This window comes from Anomaloglossus baeobatrachus, chromosome 11 (genome assembly GCF_048569485.1).
Source record: "Anomaloglossus baeobatrachus isolate aAnoBae1 chromosome 11, aAnoBae1.hap1, whole genome shotgun sequence".
Lineage (NCBI taxonomy): Eukaryota > Metazoa > Chordata > Amphibia > Anura > Aromobatidae > Anomaloglossus > Anomaloglossus baeobatrachus.
The window spans coordinates 20960906-20979323 of record NC_134363.1 but is presented as its reverse complement, the minus strand read 5'-3'; the positions used below and the strand labels follow the sequence as shown (position 1 = coordinate 20979323).

The following is an 18418-nucleotide window of genomic DNA, read 5'->3' as shown; positions in this document are numbered from 1 at the left end:
AGAGCCCAAGTCGCCAAAATTGTGTCACTGTCCAAAGATTTCTGGACCTAACTGTAATATAGTCAGTTTCATTTGGGAAACCTGGCAGATCCGCTTCAATGGGAGATTCGGATATGGAGACAGAATATTCGGCACTCCCCGGTGACGGATCACGGGTGAGCGCCCACTTACCGTCGTGTAACTCTACCACTTCGTCCGCGTCCTGTCCTTTGTCGTGACTGCAAAAAAAGCAAGAAAACGTCATGTGAGAATCGTATGGATCAATGGTTAATGCGAAACACTGCAACGGAAGCGCAGCGCAAGAAGGCATCAAATACACCGCATTATTTTGCGCTGGTCTCAAATTTGGACACGATTATGTCTATGTAATGTATACAGGTGACCGTCCCTTTAACGGGCTGAATCAGGTCCAGGCTGCTCTGCTGGGAGTGGTTGATCCCCCCCCGGCCTCCGCCGCTCGCTCCCTCATGTGCCGCCGTCTGATTACGGACCGTCTCCTCTCCCCAGAACGGAGGGCGTTGCTTGCAAAAACAAAATATGTTTTGGTCGCTGCGTCTTGTTGTGAAACATCCCATGACTCAGCTCCAGGGAGAAGCCTGCACTAAGTCACGCCGCGGCTCCTCGCTGCTGTGCCAACCACGAGAAGAAGAGCACCGTCCGACCGCGCCGTGCCGGAGGGGGTCCCTGTCCAGTGCGCGGAGGGGGGGTCCCTGTCTAGTACGGAGAGGGGGTCCCTGTCCAGTGCAGAGGGGGGGGGGGTCCCTGTCTAGTACGGAGAGGGGGTCCCTGTCCAGTGCAGAGGGGGGGGGGTCCCTGTCCACCAGTGCAGAGGGGGGGGTCCCTGTCCAGTGCAGAGAGGGGGGGGTCCCTGTCCAGTGCAGAGGGGGGGCCCTGTCCAGTGCGGAGGGATGGGGGGTCCCTGTCCAGTGCGGAGGGGGGAGCCGGTACAGAAAAGCTTTACTGCAATAATACATTGCGTTACATTACGTTTTTACCTGCACTGATACATTGTAGAAAAACAAAGGGAATCACACATCGTGCTTTGCTCACATTTTCGCAGGCCTGATCCATTCCTTAGCGGATCCTGAGCAGATATGCCAGGTGTGCCCCCGCTTTTCCCAACTGTACCCACACGTTTCCCAGCTGCGCCAGCTGTGCCCCCGCCTTTCCCAGCTGTACCCACATTTTTCGCAGCTGCGCCAGCTGTGCCCTTACTTTTCCCAGCTGCACCCACACCTTTCCCAGCTGTGTCCCCACTTTTCCTAGCTGCGCCCCCATCTTTCCCAGCTGTGCCCACACTTTGCACGGTTGCGCCAGCTGTACCCACACTTTTCCTAGCAGCACCCATACTTTTCAAAGCTGCGCCAGTTGCGCCCACACTTTTCCCAGCTGTGCCCCCATCTTTCCCAATTGCGCCCCCACCTGCATCCCCACCTTTCCCACCTGCACCCCCACCTTTCCCAGCTGTGCCAGGTTGTACCCGATGCTCCGGAGGAAGCGCTGCTCCTGGCAGACAGATGGGAGGTCACCCCTTTCTTTGCAGCCCCCCTGTAGTCCGCCTCCAATACCCCCATCATCGGCAGACGCTCGGCACAGTGACTGGCGGATGTCACGCTGTGCGCAGCGCAGGTGGCGGCTTTCAGTCACCACTTTCCCGCGGAGCCTTTGATGTCGCTTCTCGGCTGCTGTCGGCTTCCTATTAATAAGCGGCGCCCTCTTTGCATATTAATCGGATTAACACTTTCACGAGTGGTGAGAATTAAGGCTAAGTGTGAGAAGCCTCATCCAAGGCTCGGTTCACAAGAATATAATCAGTGCCGCCTCCTTAGGACAGACTGGATATAATCAGTGCCGCCTCCTTAGGACAGACTGGAAATAATCAGTGCCGCCTCCTTAGGACAGACTGGATATAATCAGTGCCGCCTCCTTAGGACAGACTGGATATAATCAGTGCCGCCTCCTTAGGACAGACTGAATATAATCAGTGCCGCATCCTTAGGACAGACTGGATATAATCAGTGCCGCCTCCTTAGGACAGACTGAATATAATCAGTGCCGCATCCTTAGGACAGACTGAATATAATCAGTGCCGCCTCCTTAGGACAGACTGAATATAATCAGTGCCGCATCCTTAGGACAGACTGGATATAATCAGTGCCGCATCCTTAGGACAGACTGAATATAATCAGTGCCGTCTCCTTAGGACAGACTGAATATAATCAGTGCCGTCTCCTTAGGACAGACTGGATATAATCAGTGCCGCACCTTAGGACAGACTGGATATAATCAGTGCCGCACCTTAGGACAGACTGAATATAATCAGTGCCGCCTCCTTAGGACAGACTGGATATAATCAGTGCCGCACCTTAGGACAGACTGAATATAATCAGTGCCGCCGCACCCTTAGGACAGACTGAATATAATCAGTGCCGCTCCCTTAGGACAGACTGAATATAATCAGTGCGGCCTCCTTAGGACAGACTGGATATAATCAGTGCCGCTTCCTTAGGACAGACTGGATATAATCAGTGCAGCCTCCTTAGGACAGACTGAATATAATCAGTGTCGTCTCCTTAGGACAGACTGAATATAATCAGTGCCGTCTCCTTAGGACAGACTGGATATAATCAGTGCCACCTCCTTAGGACAGACTGAATATAATCAGTGCCGTCTCCTTAGGACAGACTGGATATAATCAGTGCCACCTCCTTAGGACAGACTGAATATAATCAGTGCCGTCTCCTTAGGACAGACTGAATATAATCAGTGCCGCCTCCTTAGGACAGACTGAATATAATCAGTGCCGCCTCCTTAGGACAGACTGAATATAATCAGTGCCGCCTCCTTAGGACAGACTGAATATAATCAGTGCCGCACCCTTAGGACAGACTGAATATAATCAGTGCCGTCTCCTTAGGACAGACTGAATATAATCAGTGCCGCCTCCTTAGGACAGACTGAATATAATCAGTGCCGCCTCCTTAGGACAGACTGAATATAATCAGTGCCGCACCCTTAGGACAGACTGAATATAATCAGTGCCGTCTCCTTAGGACAGACTGAATATAATCAGTGCCGCACCCTTAGGACAGACTGAATATAATCAGTGCCGTCTCCTTAGGACAGACTGAATATAATCAGTGCCGTCTCCTTAGGACAGACTGAATATAATCAGTGCCGTCTCCTTAGGACAGACTGGATATAATCAGTGCCGCACCTTAGGACAGACTGGATATAATCAGTGCCGCACCTTAGGACAGACTGAATATAATCAGTGCCGCCTCCTTAGGACAGACTGGATATAATCAGTGCCGCACCTTAGGACAGACTGAATATAATCAGTGCCGCCGCACCCTTAGGACAGACTGAATATAATCAGTGCCGCTCCCTTAGGACAGACTGAATATATTCAGTGCGGCCTCCTTAGGACAGACTGGATATAATCAGTGCCGCTTCCTTAGGACAGACTGGATATAATCAGTGCCGCCTCCTTAGGACAGACTGAATATAATCAGTGTCGTCTCCTTAGGACAGACTGAATATAATCAGTGCCGTCTCCTTAGGACAGACTGGATATAATCAGTGCCACCTCCTTAGGACAGACTGAATATAATCAGTGCCGTCTCCTTAGGACAGACTGGATATAATCAGTGCCACCTCCTTAGGACAGACTGAATATAATCAGTGCCGTCTCCTTAGGACAGACTGAATATAATCAGTGCCGCCTCCTTAGGACAGACTGAATATAATCAGTGCCGCCTCCTTAGGACAGACTGAATATAATCAGTGCCGCCTCCTTAGGACAGACTGAATATAATCAGTGCCGCACCCTTAGGACAGACTGAATATAATCAGTGCCGTCTCCTTAGGACAGACTGAATATAATCAGTGCCGCCTCCTTAGGACAGACTGAATATAATCAGTGCCGCCTCCTTAGGACAGACTGAATATAATCAGTGCCGCACCCTTAGGACAGACTGAATATAATCAGTGCCGTCTCCTTAGGACAGACTGAATATAATCAGTGCCGTCTCCTTAGGACAGACTGAATATAATCAGTGCCACCTCCTTAGGACAGACTGAATATAATCAGTGCCGCACCCTTAGGACAGACTGAATATAATCAGTGCCGTATCCTTAGGACAGACTGAATATAATCAGTGCCGTCTCCTTAGGACAGACTGAATATAATCAGTGCCGCCTCCTTAGGACAGACTGAATATAATCAGTGCCGCCTCCTTAGGACAGACTGAATATAATCAGTGCCGCACCCTTAGGACAGACTGAATATAATCAGTGCCGTCTCCTTAGGACAGACTGAATATAATCAGTGCCGCCTCCTTAGGACAGACTGAATATAATCAGTGCCGTCTCCTTAGGACAGACTGAATATAATCAGTGCCGTCTCCTTAGGACAGACTGGATATAATCAGTGCCGTCTCCTTAGGACAGACTGAATATAATCAGTGCCGTCTCCTTAGGACAGACTGAATATAATCAGTGCCGTCTCCTTAGGACAGACTGAATATAATCAGTGCCGCCTCCTTAGGACAGACTGAATATAATCAGTGCCGTCTCCTTAGGACAGACTGAATATAATCAGTGCCGTCTCCTTAGGACAGACTGAATATAATCAGTGCCGTCTCCTTAGGACAGACTGAATATAATCAGTGCCGCCTCCTTAGGACAGACTGAATATAATCAGTGCCGCCTCCTTAGGACAGACTGAATATAATCAGTGCCGTCTCCTTAGGACAGACTGAATATAATCAGTGCCGCACCCTTAGGACAAACTGAATATAATCAGTGCCGTCTCCTTAGGACAGACTGAATATAATCAGTGCCGTCTCCTTAGGACAGACTGGATATAATCAGTGCCACCTCCTTAGGACAGACTGAATATAATCAGTGCCGCCGCACCCTTAGGACAGACTGAATATAATCAGTGCCGCTCCCTTAGGACAGACTGAATATAATCAGTGTCGCATAGTTAGGACAGACTGAATATAATCATTGCGGCCTCCTTAGGACAGACTGAATATAATCAGTGCCGTCTCCTTAGGACAGACTGAATATAATCAGTGCCATCTCCTTAGGACAGACTGGATATAATCAGTGCCACCTCCTTAGGACAGACTGAATATAATCAGTGCCGTCTCCTTAGGACAGACTGAATATAATCAGTGCCGCCTCCTTAGGACAGACTGAATATAATCAGTGCCGCACCCTTAGGACAGACTGAATATAATCAGTGCCGTCTCCTTAGGACAGACTGAATATAATCAGTGCCACCTCCTTAGGACAGACTGAATATAATCAGTGCCGTCTCCTTAGGACAGACTGAATATAATCAGTGCCGTCTCCTTAGGACAGACTGGATATAATCAGTGCCGTCTCCTTAGGACAGACTGAATATAATCAGTGCCGTCTCCTTAGGACAGACTGAATATAATCAGTGCCGTCTCCTTAGGACAGACTGAATATAATCAGTGCCGCACCCTTAGGACAGACTGAATATAATCAGTGCCGTCTCCTTAGGACAGACTGAATATAATCAGTTCCGCCTCCTTAGGACAGACTGAATATAATCAGTGCCGTCTCCTTAGGACAGACTGAATATAATCAGTGCCGTCTCCTTAGGACAGACTGGATATAATCAGTGCCGTCTCCTTAGGACAGACTGAATATAATCAGTGCCGTCTCCTTAGGACAGACTGAATATAATCAGTGCCGTCTCCTTAGGACAGACTGAATATAATCAGTGCCGCCTCCTTAGGACAGACTGAATATAATCAGTGCCGTCTCCTTAGGACAGACTGAATATAATAAGTGCCGTCTCCTTAGGACAGACTGAATATAATCAGTGCCGTCTCCTTAGGACAGACTGAATATAATCAGTGCGGTCTCCTTAGGACAGACTGAATATAATCAGTGCCGCCTCCTTAGGACAGACTGAATATAATCAGTGCCGTCTCCTTAGGACAGACTGAATATAATCAGTGCCGCACCCTTAGGACAGACTGAATATAATCAGTGCCGTCTCCTTAGGACAGACTGAATATAATCAGTGCCGCCTCCTTAGGACAGACTGAATATAATCAGTGCCGTCTCCTTAGGACAGACTGAATATAATCAGTGCCGTCTCCTTAGGACAGACTGGATATAATCAGTGCCACCTCCTTAGGACAGACTGGATATAATCAGTGCCGCACCCTTAGGACAGACTAAATATAATCAGTGCCGCGTCCTTAGGACAGACTGAATATAATCAGTGCCGCCTCCTTAGGACAGACTGGATATAATCAGTGCCGCACCCTTAGGACAGACTGGATATAATCAGTGCCGCACCCTTAGGACAGACTGAATATAATCAGTGCCGCCTCCTTAGGACAGACTGAATATAATCAGTGCCGCCTCCTTAGGACAGACTGAATATAATCAGTGCCGCCTCCTTAGGACAGACTGGATATAATCAGTGCCGCCTCCTTAGGACAGACTGGATATAATCAGTGCCGCCTCCTTAGGACAGACTGGATATAATCAGTGCCGCCTCCTTAGGACAGACTGGATATAATCAGTGCCGCCTCCTTAGGACAGACTGGATATAATCAGTGCCGCCTCCTTAGGACAGACTGAATATAATCAGTGTTGCATAGTTAGGACAGACTGGATATAATCAGTGCCGCCTCCTTAGGACAGACTGAATATAATCAGTGCCGCCTCCTTAGGACAGACTGAATATAATCAGTGTCGCATAGTTAGGACAGACTGAATATAATCAGTGCCGCCTCCTTAGTACAGACTGAATATAATCAGTGCCGCCTCCTTAGGACAGACTGGATATAATCAGTGCCGCCTCCTTAGGACAGACTGAATATAATCAGTGCCGCATCCTTAGAACAGACTGAATATAATAAGTGCCGCCTCCTTAGTACAGACTGAATATAATCAGTGCCGCCTCCTTAGGACAGACTGGATATAATCAGTGCTGCCTCCTTAGGACAGACTGGATATAATCAGTGCCGCACCCTTAGGACAGACTGAATATAATCAGTGCTGCCTCCTTAGGACAGACTGAATATAATCAGTGCCGCATCCTTAGGACAGACTGAATATAATATGTGCAGCCTCCTTAGGACAGACTGAATATAATCAGTGCCGCCTCCTTAGGACAGACTGAATATAATCAGTGCCGCATCCTTAGGACAGACTGAATATAATCAGTGCCGCCTCCTTAGGACAGACTGGATATAATCAGTGCCGCCTCCTTAGGACAGACTGGATATAATCAGTGCCGCATCCTTAGGACAGACTGAATATAATCAGTGCCTCCTCCTTAGGACAGACTGAATATAATCAGTGCTGTCTCCTTAGGACAGACTGAATATAATCAGTGCCACCTCCTTAGGACAGACTGAATATAATCAGTGCCGCCGCACCCTTAGGACAGACTGAATATAATCAGTGCCGCTCCCTTAGGACAGACTGAATATAATCAGTGTCGCATAGTTAGGACAGACTGAATATAATCAGTGCGGCCTCCTTAGGACAGACTGAATATAATCAGTGCCGTCTCCTTAGGACAGACTGAATATAAACAGTGCCATCTCCTTAGGACAGACTGGATATAATCAGTGCCACCTCCTTAGGACAGACTGAATATAATCAGTGCCGTCTCCTTAGGACAGACTGAATATAATCAGTGCCGCCTCCTTAGGACAGACTGAATATAATCAGTGCCTCCTCCTTAGGACAGACTGAATATAATCAGTGCCGCCTCCTTAGGACAGACTGAATATAATCAGTGCCGTCTCCTTAGGACAGACTGAATATAATCAGTGCCACCTCCTTAGGACAGACTGAATATAATCAGTGCCGTCTCCTTAGGACAGACTGAATATAATCAGTGCCGTCTCCTTAGGACAGACTGAATATAATCAGTGCCGTCTCCTTAGGACAGACTGGATATAATCAGTGCCGTCTCCTTAGGACAGACTGAATATAATCAATGCCGTCTCCTTAGGACAGACTGAATATAATCAGTGCCGTCTCCTTAGGACAGACTGAATATAATCAGTGCCGCACCCTTAGGACAGACTGAATATAATCAGTGCCGTCTCCTTAGGACAGACTGAATATAATCAGTGCCGCCTCCTTAGGACAGACTGAATATAATCAGTGCCGTCTCCTTAGGACAGACTGAATATAATCAGTGCCGTCTCCTTAGGACAGACTGGATATAATCAGTGCCGTCTCCTTAGGACAGACTGAATATAATCAGTGCCGTCTCCTTAGGACAGACTGAATATAATCAGTGCCGTCTCCTTAGGACAGACTGAATATAATCAGTGCCGCCTCCTTAGGACAGACTGAATATAATCAGTGCCGTCTCCTTAGGACAGACTGAATATAATCAGTGCCGTCTCCTTAGGACAGACTTAATATAATCAGTGCCGTCTCCTTAGGACAGACTGAATATAATCAGTGCGGTCTCCTTAGGACAGACTGAATATAATCAGTGCCGTCTCCTTAGGACAGACTGAATATAATCAGTGCGGTCTCCTTAGGACAGACTGAATATAATCAGTGCCGCCTCCTTAGGACAGACTGAATATAATCAGTGCCGTCTCCTTAGGACAGACTGAATATAATCAGTGCCGCACCCTTAGGACAGACTGAATATAATCAGTGCCGTCTCCTTAGGACAGACTGAATATAATCAGTGCCGCCTCCTTAGGACAGACTGAATATAATCAGTGCCGCACCCTTAGGACAGACTAAATATAATCAGTGCCGCATCCTTAGGACAGACTGAATATAATCAGTGCCGCACCCTTAGGACAGACTGAATATAATCAGTGAAGCCTCCTTAGGACAGACTGAATATAATCAGTGCCGCATCCTTAGGACAGACTGAATATAATCAGTGCCGCCTCCTTAGGACAGACTGGATATAATCAGTGCAGCCTCCTTAGGACAGACTGAATATAATCAGTGAAGCCTCCTTAGGACAGACTGAATATAATCAGTGCCGCCTCCTTAGGACAGACTGAATATAATCAGTGCCGCCTCCTTAGGACAGACTGAATATAAGTGCAGCCTCCTTAGGACAGACTGGATATAATCAGTGCCGCCTCCTTAGGACAGACTGGATATAATCAGTTCCGCCTTCTTGGGACAGACTGGATATAATCAGTGCCGCCTCCTTTGGACAGACTGGATATAATCAGTGCCGTCTCCTTAGGACAGACTGGATATAATCAGTGCCACCTCCTTAGGACAGACTGGATATAATCAGTGCCGCACCCTTAGGACAGACTAAATATAATCAGTGCCGCATCCTTAGGACAGACTGAATATAATCAGTGCCGTCTCCTTAGGACAGACTGAATATAATCAGTGCCGCCTCCTTAGGACAGACTGGATATAATCAGTGCCGCCTCCTTAGGACAGACTGGATATAATCAGTGCCGTATCCTTAGGACAGACTGAATATAATCAGTGCCTCCTCCTTAGGACAGACTGAATATAATCAGTGCTGTCTCCTTAGGACAGACTGAATATAATCAGTGCCACCTCCTTAGGACAGACTGAATATAATCAGTGCCGCTCCCTTAGGACAGACTGAATATAATCAGTGCCGCTCCCTTAGGACAGACTGAATATAATCAGTGTCGCATAGTTAGGACAGACTGAATATAATCAGTGCGGCCTCCTTAGGACAGACTGAATATAATCAGTGCCGTCTCCTTAGGACAGACTGAATATAATCAGTGCCATCTCCTTAGGACAGACTGGATATAATCAGTGCCACCTCCTTAGGACAGACTGAATATAATCAGTGCCGTCTCCTTAGGACAGACTGAATATAATCAGTGCCGCCTCCTTAGGACAGACTGAATATAATCAGTGCCGCACCCTTAGGACAGACTGAATATAATCAGTGCCGTCTCCTTAGGACAGACTGAATATAATCAGTGCCACCTCCTTAGGACAGACTGAATATAATCAGTGCCGTCTCCTTAGGACAGACTGAATATAATCAGTGCCGTCTCCTTAGGACAGACTGGATATAATCAGTGCCGTCTCCTTAGGACAGACTGAATATAATCAATGCCGTCTCCTTAGGACAGACTGAATATAATCAGTGCCGTCTCCTTAGGACAGACTGAATATAATCAGTGCCGCACCCTTAGGACAGACTGAATATAATCAGTGCCGTCTCCTTAGGACAGACTGAATATAATCAGTGCCGCCTCCTTAGGACAGACTGAATATAATCAGTGCCGTCTCCTTAGGACAGACTGAATATAATCAGTGCCGTCTCCTTAGGACAGACTGGATATAATCAGTGCCGTCTCCTTAGGACAGACTGAATATAATCAGTGCCGTCTCCTTAGGACAGACTGAATATAATCAGTGCGGTCTCCTTAGGACAGACTGAATATAATCAGTGCCGCCTCCTTAGGACAGACTGAATATAATCAGTGCCGTCTCCTTAGGACAGACTGAATATAATCAGTGCCGCACCCTTAGGACAGACTGAATATAATCAGTGCCGTCTCCTTAGGACAGACTGAATATAATCAGTGCCGCCTCCTTAGGACAGACTGAATATAATCAGTGCCGTTCCTTAGGACAGACTGAATATAATCAGTGCCGTCTCCTTAGGACAGACTGAATATAATCAGTGCCACCTCCTTAGGACAGACTGGATATAATCAGTGCCGCACCCTTAGGACAGACTAAATATAATCAGTGCCGCATCCTTAGGACAGACTGAATATAATCAGTGCTGCCTCCTTAGGACAGACTGGATATAATCAGTGCCGCACCCTTAGGACAGACTGGATATAATCAGTGCCGCACCCTTAGGACAGACTGAATATAATCAGTGCCGCCTCCTTAGGACAGACTGAATATAATCAGTGCCGCCTCCTTAGGACAGACTGGATATAATCAGTGCCGCCTCCTTAGGACAGACTGGATATAATCAGTGCCGCCTCCTTAGGACAGACTGGATATAATCAGTGCCGCCTCCTTAGGACAGACTGGATATAATCAGTGCCGCCTCCTTAGGACAGACTGGATATAATCAGTGCCGCCTCCTTAGGACAGACTGGATATAATCAGTGTTGCATAGTTAGGACAGACTGGATATAATCAGTGCCGCCTCCTTAGGACAGACTGAATATAATCAGTGCTGCCTCCTTAGGACAGACTGAATATAATCAGTGTCGCATAGTTAGGACAGACTGAATATAATCAGTGCCGCCTCCTTAGTACAGACTGAATATAATCAGTGCCGCCTCCTTAGGACAGACTGGATATAATCAGTGCCGCCTCCTTAGGACAGACTGAATATAATCAGTGCCGCATCCTTAGAACAGACTGAATATAATAAGTGCCGCCTCCTTAGTACAGACTGAATATAATAAGTGCCGCCTCCTTAGTACAGACTGAATATAATCAGTGCCGCATCCTTAGGACAGACTGGATATAATCAGTGCTGCCTCCTTAGGACAGACTGGATATAATCAGTGCCGCACCCTTAGGACAGACTGAATATAATCAGTGCTGCCTCCTTAGGACAGACTGAATATAATCAGTGCCGCGTCCTTAGGACAGACTGAATATAATATGTGCAGCCTCCTTAGGACAGACTGAATATAATCAGTGCCGCCTCCTTAGGACAGACTGAATATAATCAGTGCCGCCTCCTTAGGACAGACTGAATATAATCAGTGCCGCATCCTTAGGACAGACTGAATATAATCAGTGCCTCCTCCTTAGGACAGACTGGATATAATCAGTGCCGCACCCTTAGGACAGACTGAATATAATCAGTGCCGCACCCTTAGGACAGACTGAATATAATCAGTGCCGCACCCTTAGGACAGACTGAATATAATCAGTGCCGTCTCCTTAGGACAGACTGAATATAATCAGTGAAGCCTCCTTAGGACAGACTGAATATAATCAGTGCCGCATCCTTAGGACAGACTGAATATAATCAGTGCCGCCTCCTTAGGACAGACTGGATATAATCAGTGCAGCCTCCTTAGGACAGACTGAATATAATAAGTGCAGCCTCCTTAGGACAGACTGAATATAATCAGTGCCGCACCCTTAGGACAGACTGAATATAATCAGTGCCGTCTCCTTAGGACAGACTGAATATAATCAGTGCCACCTCCTTAGGACAGACTGAATATAATCAGTGCCGTCTCCTTAGGACAGACTGAATATAATCAGTGCCGTCTCCTTAGGACAGACTGGATATAATCAGTGCCGTCTCCTTAGGACAGACTGAATATAATCAATGCCGTCTCCTTAGGACAGACTGAATATAATCAGTGCCGTCTCCTTAGGACAGACTGAATATAATCAGTGCCGCACCCTTAGGACAGACTGAATATAATCAGTGCCGTCTCCTTAGGACAGACTGAATATAATCAGTGCCGCCTCCTTAGGACAGACTGAATATAATCAGTGCCGTCTCCTTAGGACAGACTGAATATAATCAGTGCAGCCTCCTTAGGACAGACTGAATATAATAAGTGCAGCCTCCTTAGGACAGACTGAATATAATCAGTGCCGCACCCTTAGGACAGACTGAATATAATCAGTGCCGTCTCCTTAGGACAGACTGAATATAATCAGTGCCGTCTCCTTAGGACAGACTGAATATAATCAGTGCCGCCTCCTTAGGACAGACTGGATATAATCAGTGCCGTCTCCTTAGGACAGACTGAATATAATCAGTGCCGTCTCCTTAGGACAGACTGAATATAATCAGTGCCGTCTCCTTAGGACAGACTGAATATAATCAGTGCCGCCTCCTTAGGACAGACTGAATATAATCAGTGCCGTCTCCTTAGGACAGACTGAATATAATCAGTGCCGTCTCCTTAGGACAGACTGAATATAATCAGTGCCGTCTCCTTAGGACAGACTGAATATAATCAGTGCGGTCTCCTTAGGACAGACTGAATATAATCAGTGCCGCCTCCTTAGGACAGACTGAATATAATCAGTGCCGTCTCCTTAGGACAGACTGAATATAATCAGTGCCGCACCCTTAGGACAGACTGAATATAATCAGTGCCGTCTCCTTAGGACAGACTGAATATAATCAGTGCCGCCTCCTTAGGACAGACTGAATATAATCAGTGCCGTCTCCTTAGGACAGACTGAATATAATCAGTGCCGTCTCCTTAGGACAGACTGGATATAATCAGTGCCACCTCCTTAGGACAGACTGGATATAATCAGTGCCGCACCCTTAGGACAGACTAAATATAATCAGTGCCGCATCCTTAGGACAGACTGAATATAATCAGTGCTGCCTCCTTAGGACAGACTGGATATAATCAGTGCCGCACCCTTAGGACAGACTGGATATAATCAGTGCCGCACCCTTAGGACAGACTGAATATAATCAGTGCCGCCTCCTTAGGACAGACTGAATATAATCAGTGCCGCCTCCTTAGGACAGACTGGATATAATCAGTGCCGCCTCCTTAGGACAGACTGGATATAATCAGTGCCGCCTCCTTAGGACAGACTGGATATAATCAGTGCCGCCTCCTTAGGACAGACTGGATATAATCAGTGCCGCCTCCTTAGGACAGACTGGATATAATCAGTGTTGCATAGTTAGGACAGACTGGATATAATCAGTGCCGCCTCCTTAGGACAGACTGAATATAATCAGTGCTGCCTCCTTAGGACAGACTGAATATAATCAGTGTCGCATAGTTAGGACAGACTGAATATAATCAGTGCCGCCTCCTTAGTACAGACTGAATATAATCAGTGCCGCCTCCTTAGGACAGACTGGATATAATCAGTGCCGCCTCCTTAGGACAGACTGAATATAATCAGTGCCGCCTCCTTAGGACAGACTGAATATAATCAGTGCCGCATCCTTAGTACAGACTGAATATAATAAGTGCCGCCTCCTTAGTACAGACTGAATATAATCAGTGCCGCCTCCTGAGGACAGACTGGATATAATCAGTGCTGCCTCCTTAGGACAGACTGGATATAATCAGTGCCGCACCCTTAGGACAGACTGAATATAATCAGTGCTGCCTCCTTAGGACAGACTGAATATAATCAGTGCCGCATCCTTAGAACAGACTGAATATAATATGTGCAGCCTCCTTAGGACAGACTGAATATAATCAGTGCCGCCTCCTTAGGACAGACTGAATATAATCAGTGCCGCCTCCTTAGGACAGACTGAATATAATCAGTGCCGCATCCTTAGGACAGACTGAATATAATCAGTGCCTCCTCCTTAGGACAGACTGGATATAATCAGTGCCGCACCCTTAGGACAGACTGAATATAATCAGTGCCGCACCCTTAGGACAGACTGAATATAATCAGTGCCGCACCCTTAGGACAGACTGAATATAATCAGTGCCGTCTCCTTAGGACAGACTGAATATAATCAGTGCAGCCTCCTTAGGACAGACTGAATATAATAAGTGCAGCCTCCTTAGGACAGACTGAATATAATAAGTGCAGCCTCCTTAGGACAGACTGAATATAATCAGTGCCGCCTCCTTAGGACAGACTGGATATAATCAGTGCCGCCTTCTTAGGACAGACTGGATATAATCAGTGCCGCCTCCTTAGGACAGACTGGATATAATCAGTGCCGCCTCCTTAGGACAGACTGGATATAATCAGTGCCGCCTCCTTAGGACAGACTGGATATAATCAGTGCCGCCTCCTTAGGACAGACTGGATATAATCAGTGCCGCCTCCTAGGACAGACTGGATATAATCAGTGCCGCATCCTTAGGACAGACTGGATATAATCAGTGCCGCCTCCTTAGGACAGACTGGATATAATCAGTGCCGCCTCCTTAGGACAGACTGAATATAATCAGTGCCGCATCCTTAGGACAGACTGGATATAATCTGTCACTATACGCTGTGTACAAACAGGTAACAGCGCTGCACTGTAACAAACCCTCCCTTGGTCACAAGTTAGGCCGTCCATAGGCCAGGAGGGGGCGCTGTGGCAGGGAGCTCTAGCACTGGGATGGAGGAACTACAGATGCAATTGGGAAGATCTCTGCTTGCTGAGCATAAACAGGAGCAGAAAATCTGCACAGAACTAACACTTTTCACAGCTGAGGGTTTGATACAATTGTATCCAATCTAGACAATGCTGTGTGAGTATATAGGGGTCCTCCTGTAATGCCTATGATCATGAGGGCCCCCCGGCCTGATTCTGCTGCCCTCCCCCGTCAGTTGCGCAGACTGTAGGGAGCACGCACCACAGACCTGATCCTTGGGGCCCCCAACAATCACTTATTTTCTATCCTGGGGGCTATGGGGTGATCCCCCCCTTTACTCCACCATGCTAATGACCCCAAACACTCCTCAAAGACCACCACTGCCGGCAAAAGAAACCGAGGGGTGAAGGTGCTGGACCGGCCGAGCGTCTCCAGACCTGAACCCTGTGGAGCATCTGCGGGGCCTCCACACACTTGAGGTGTCTGATTAGAATGGTAGAAATACAAAATACTGACATTTTTGGCACAATGTGGCCATTTTCACTTAGGGGTGTACTCACTTTGTCGTATTCTGTATTTGGTGTGAGAATATACACACACAGACGAGTGTAAACACGTATACCCCCATCTCAGTGGTGTCAGTAGTCGGGTGGTGTCAGTTGTCAGCAATGTCCGCGACGCCCTCTCACCCACTCTTGGCCTCTGAGGGTGTCAGTAGTTGGGGTGTCGGTGGTACCCCCTCCCCCGTCCTGCAGGGTGTCAGTTGTTGGGGGTGTCAGTGATATCTATGGTGCCCCCTCGTCCAATGTGGTGTCAGTAGTCGGGGGGTGTCAGCGGCACCCCCTATCTCACCACTTTTGACCTCCAGGGTGTCAGTAGTCAGGGGGTGTCAGTTGTCGGGGGGGGTCAGTTGTCAGCAGTGTCAGCGGCGCCCCCTCCCCCACTGTCGGCCTCCGGGGTGTCAGTAGTCAGGGGTGTCATTTGTCAGCAGTATCTGCGGCGCCTCCTCCCATCTCCAGGGTGTCAGTAGTCGGAGGGTGTCAGTAGTCGGGGGGTGTCAGTTGTCAGCAGTGTCCGTGGCGCCCCCTCCCATCTCCAGGGTGTCAGTAGTCAAAGGGTGTCAGTAGTCAGGGATGTCATTTGTCAACAGTATCCGCGGTGCCCCCTCCCATCCCCGGGGTGTCAGTTGTCGGGGGTGTCAGCTGTCAGCAGTCGGAGCTGTCCGAGGCGCCCCCTCCCCTCTCTGGGGTGTCAGTAGTCGGGGGGTGTCAGCAGTGTCCGCAGCGCCCCCTCCCGGCCTCCGGGGTGTCAGTAGTCTGGGGGTTTCAGTTGTCAGTAGTCGGGGCTGTCCGCGGCGCCCCCTCCCCTCTACGGGGTGTCAGTAGTCGGGGGGGGTGTCAGCAGTGTCCGCGGCGCCCCCTCCCGGCCTCCGGGGTGTCAGTTGGGGGTGTCAGTAGTCGGGGCTGTCCGCGGCGCCCCCTCCCCTCTCCGGGGTGTCAGTAGTCAGTAGTCGGGGCTGTCGCGGCGCCCCCTCCCCTCTCCGGGGTGTCAGTAGTCGGGGGGTTTCAGTTGTCAGTAGTCGGTGCTGTCGCGGCGCCCCCTCCCTTCTCCGGGGTGTCAGTAGTCGGGGGGTTTCAGTTGTCAGTAGTCGGTGCTGTCGCGGCGCCCCCTCCCCTCTCCGGGGTGTCAGTAGTCAGTAGTCGGGGCTGTCGCGGCGCCCCCTCCCCTCTCCGGGGTGTCAGTAGTCGGGGGGTTTCAGTTGTCAGTAGTCGGTGCTGTCGCGGCGCCCCCTCCTGGCCTCCGGGGTGTCAGTAGTCGGGGGGTTTCAGTTGTCAGTAGTCGGTGCTGTCGCGGCGCCCCCTCCCCTCTCCGGGGTGTCAGTAGTCGGGGGGTGTCAGTTGTCGGGGCTGTCCGCGGCGCCCCCTCCCCTCTCCGGGGTGTCAGTAGTCGGGGGGTGTCAGTTGTCGGGGCTGTCCGCGGTGCCCCCTCCCCTCTCCGGGGTGTCAGGTAGTCGGGGAGTGTCAGTAGTCGGGGCTGTCGCGGCGGCGCCCCCTCCCCGGCCTCGGGGGTGTCAGTTGTCAGTAGTCGGGGCTGTCGCGGCGCCCCCTCCCGGCCTCGGGGGTGTCAGTTGTCAGTAGTCGCGGCGCCCCCTCCTCCGGGGTGTCAGTAGTCGGGGGGTGTCAGTAGTCGGGGCTGTCGCGGCGCCCCCTCCCCTCTCCGGGGTGTCAGTAGTCGGGGGGTGTCAGTAGTCGGGGGGTGTCAGTAGTCGGGGGGTGTCAGTAGTCGGGGCTGTCGCGGCGCCCCCTCCCCTCTCCGGGGTGTCAGTAGTCGGGGGGTGTCAGTAGTCGGGGGGTGTCAGTAGTCGGGGGGTGTCAGTAGTCGGGGCTGTCGCGGCGCCCCCTCCCCTCTCCGGGGTGTCAGTAGTCGGGGGGTGTCAGTAGTCGGGGGGTGTCAGTAGTCGGGGGGGTGTCAGTAGTCGGGGCTGTCGCGGCGCCCCCTCCCCTCTCCGGGGTGTCAGTAGTCGGGGGGTGTCAGTAGTCGGGCTGTCGCGGCGCCCCCTCCCCTCTCCGGGGTGTCAGTAGTCGGGGGGTGTCAGTAGTCGGGGGGTGTCAGTAGTCGGGGGGTGTCAGTAGTCGGGGCTGTCGCGGCGCCCCCTCCCCTCTCCGGGGTGTCAGTAGTCGGGGGGTGTCAGTAGTCGGGGGGTGTCAGTAGTCGGGGGTGTCAGTAGTCGGGGCTGTCGCGGCGCCCCCTCCCCTCTCCGGGGTGTCAGTAGTCGGGGGGTGTCAGTAGTCGGGGGGTGTCAGTAGTCGGGGGGTGTCAGTAGTCGGGGCTGTCGCGGCGCCCCCTCCCCTCTCCGGGGTGTCAGTAGTCGGGGGGTGTCAGTAGTCGGGGGGTGTCAGTAGTCGGGGGGTGTCAGTAGTCGGGGCTGTCGCGGCGCCCCCTCCCGGCCTCGGGGGTGTAGGCCGCAGCCTGGGACTGGATTTCTCACCTGGCGGCAGCGGCGGAGGAGTCGAGGCCCTGATCCAGCATGTCCATGTGTCGGGGCTCGGGCAGGGAGAGGGCCCCCCCCGGGGTCAGGCTGTGCGGGGCCGGGGCCCGGGGCGGCCCGGGGAGGAGGAGGAGGAGGCGGGAGGCCCGACGGATCTGATCACGGGGACAAACACACGGGTCATGTGAGGAGCTCCCTTCCCTGCCTCTCCTGCACCGCCGCCGGGACACGTGAGGAGGATGGAGGCGGGGAGAGCAGGCTGCGGCCCTCACACCGGCCGGAGCGACAGCAGCGACCGGGAAGAAACAGCGGGCGGGTCCCTCAGCCGCAGCACACAGGAGCGGGAGGGCAGAAACACGAGCGGGCGGGCCCCACACACAACAAGCTGCGC

The 18418-nt window shown here is 50.4% G+C and overlaps 1 protein-coding gene across 2 annotated transcripts in view; it reads right to left on the bottom strand.

Annotated features, from left to right (window-relative positions):
- Window positions 1-18418, bottom strand: part of USF2 (upstream transcription factor 2, c-fos interacting) — a 33896-nt gene extending 15478 nt beyond the window's left edge. The window contains exons 1-2 of one of the 2 annotated variants that reach the window (XM_075329274.1): window positions 18028-18418; window positions 172-218 (exon numbers count right to left, since the gene is read on the bottom strand). In XM_075329274.1, coding sequence (XP_075185389.1) covers window positions 172-218; window positions 18028-18074 — 94 coding nt within the window. In that variant the 5' untranslated portion in view covers window positions 18075-18418. The remainder of the gene's footprint in view (window positions 1-171; window positions 219-18027) is intronic. The other variant, XM_075329276.1, reaches the window with a different exon arrangement.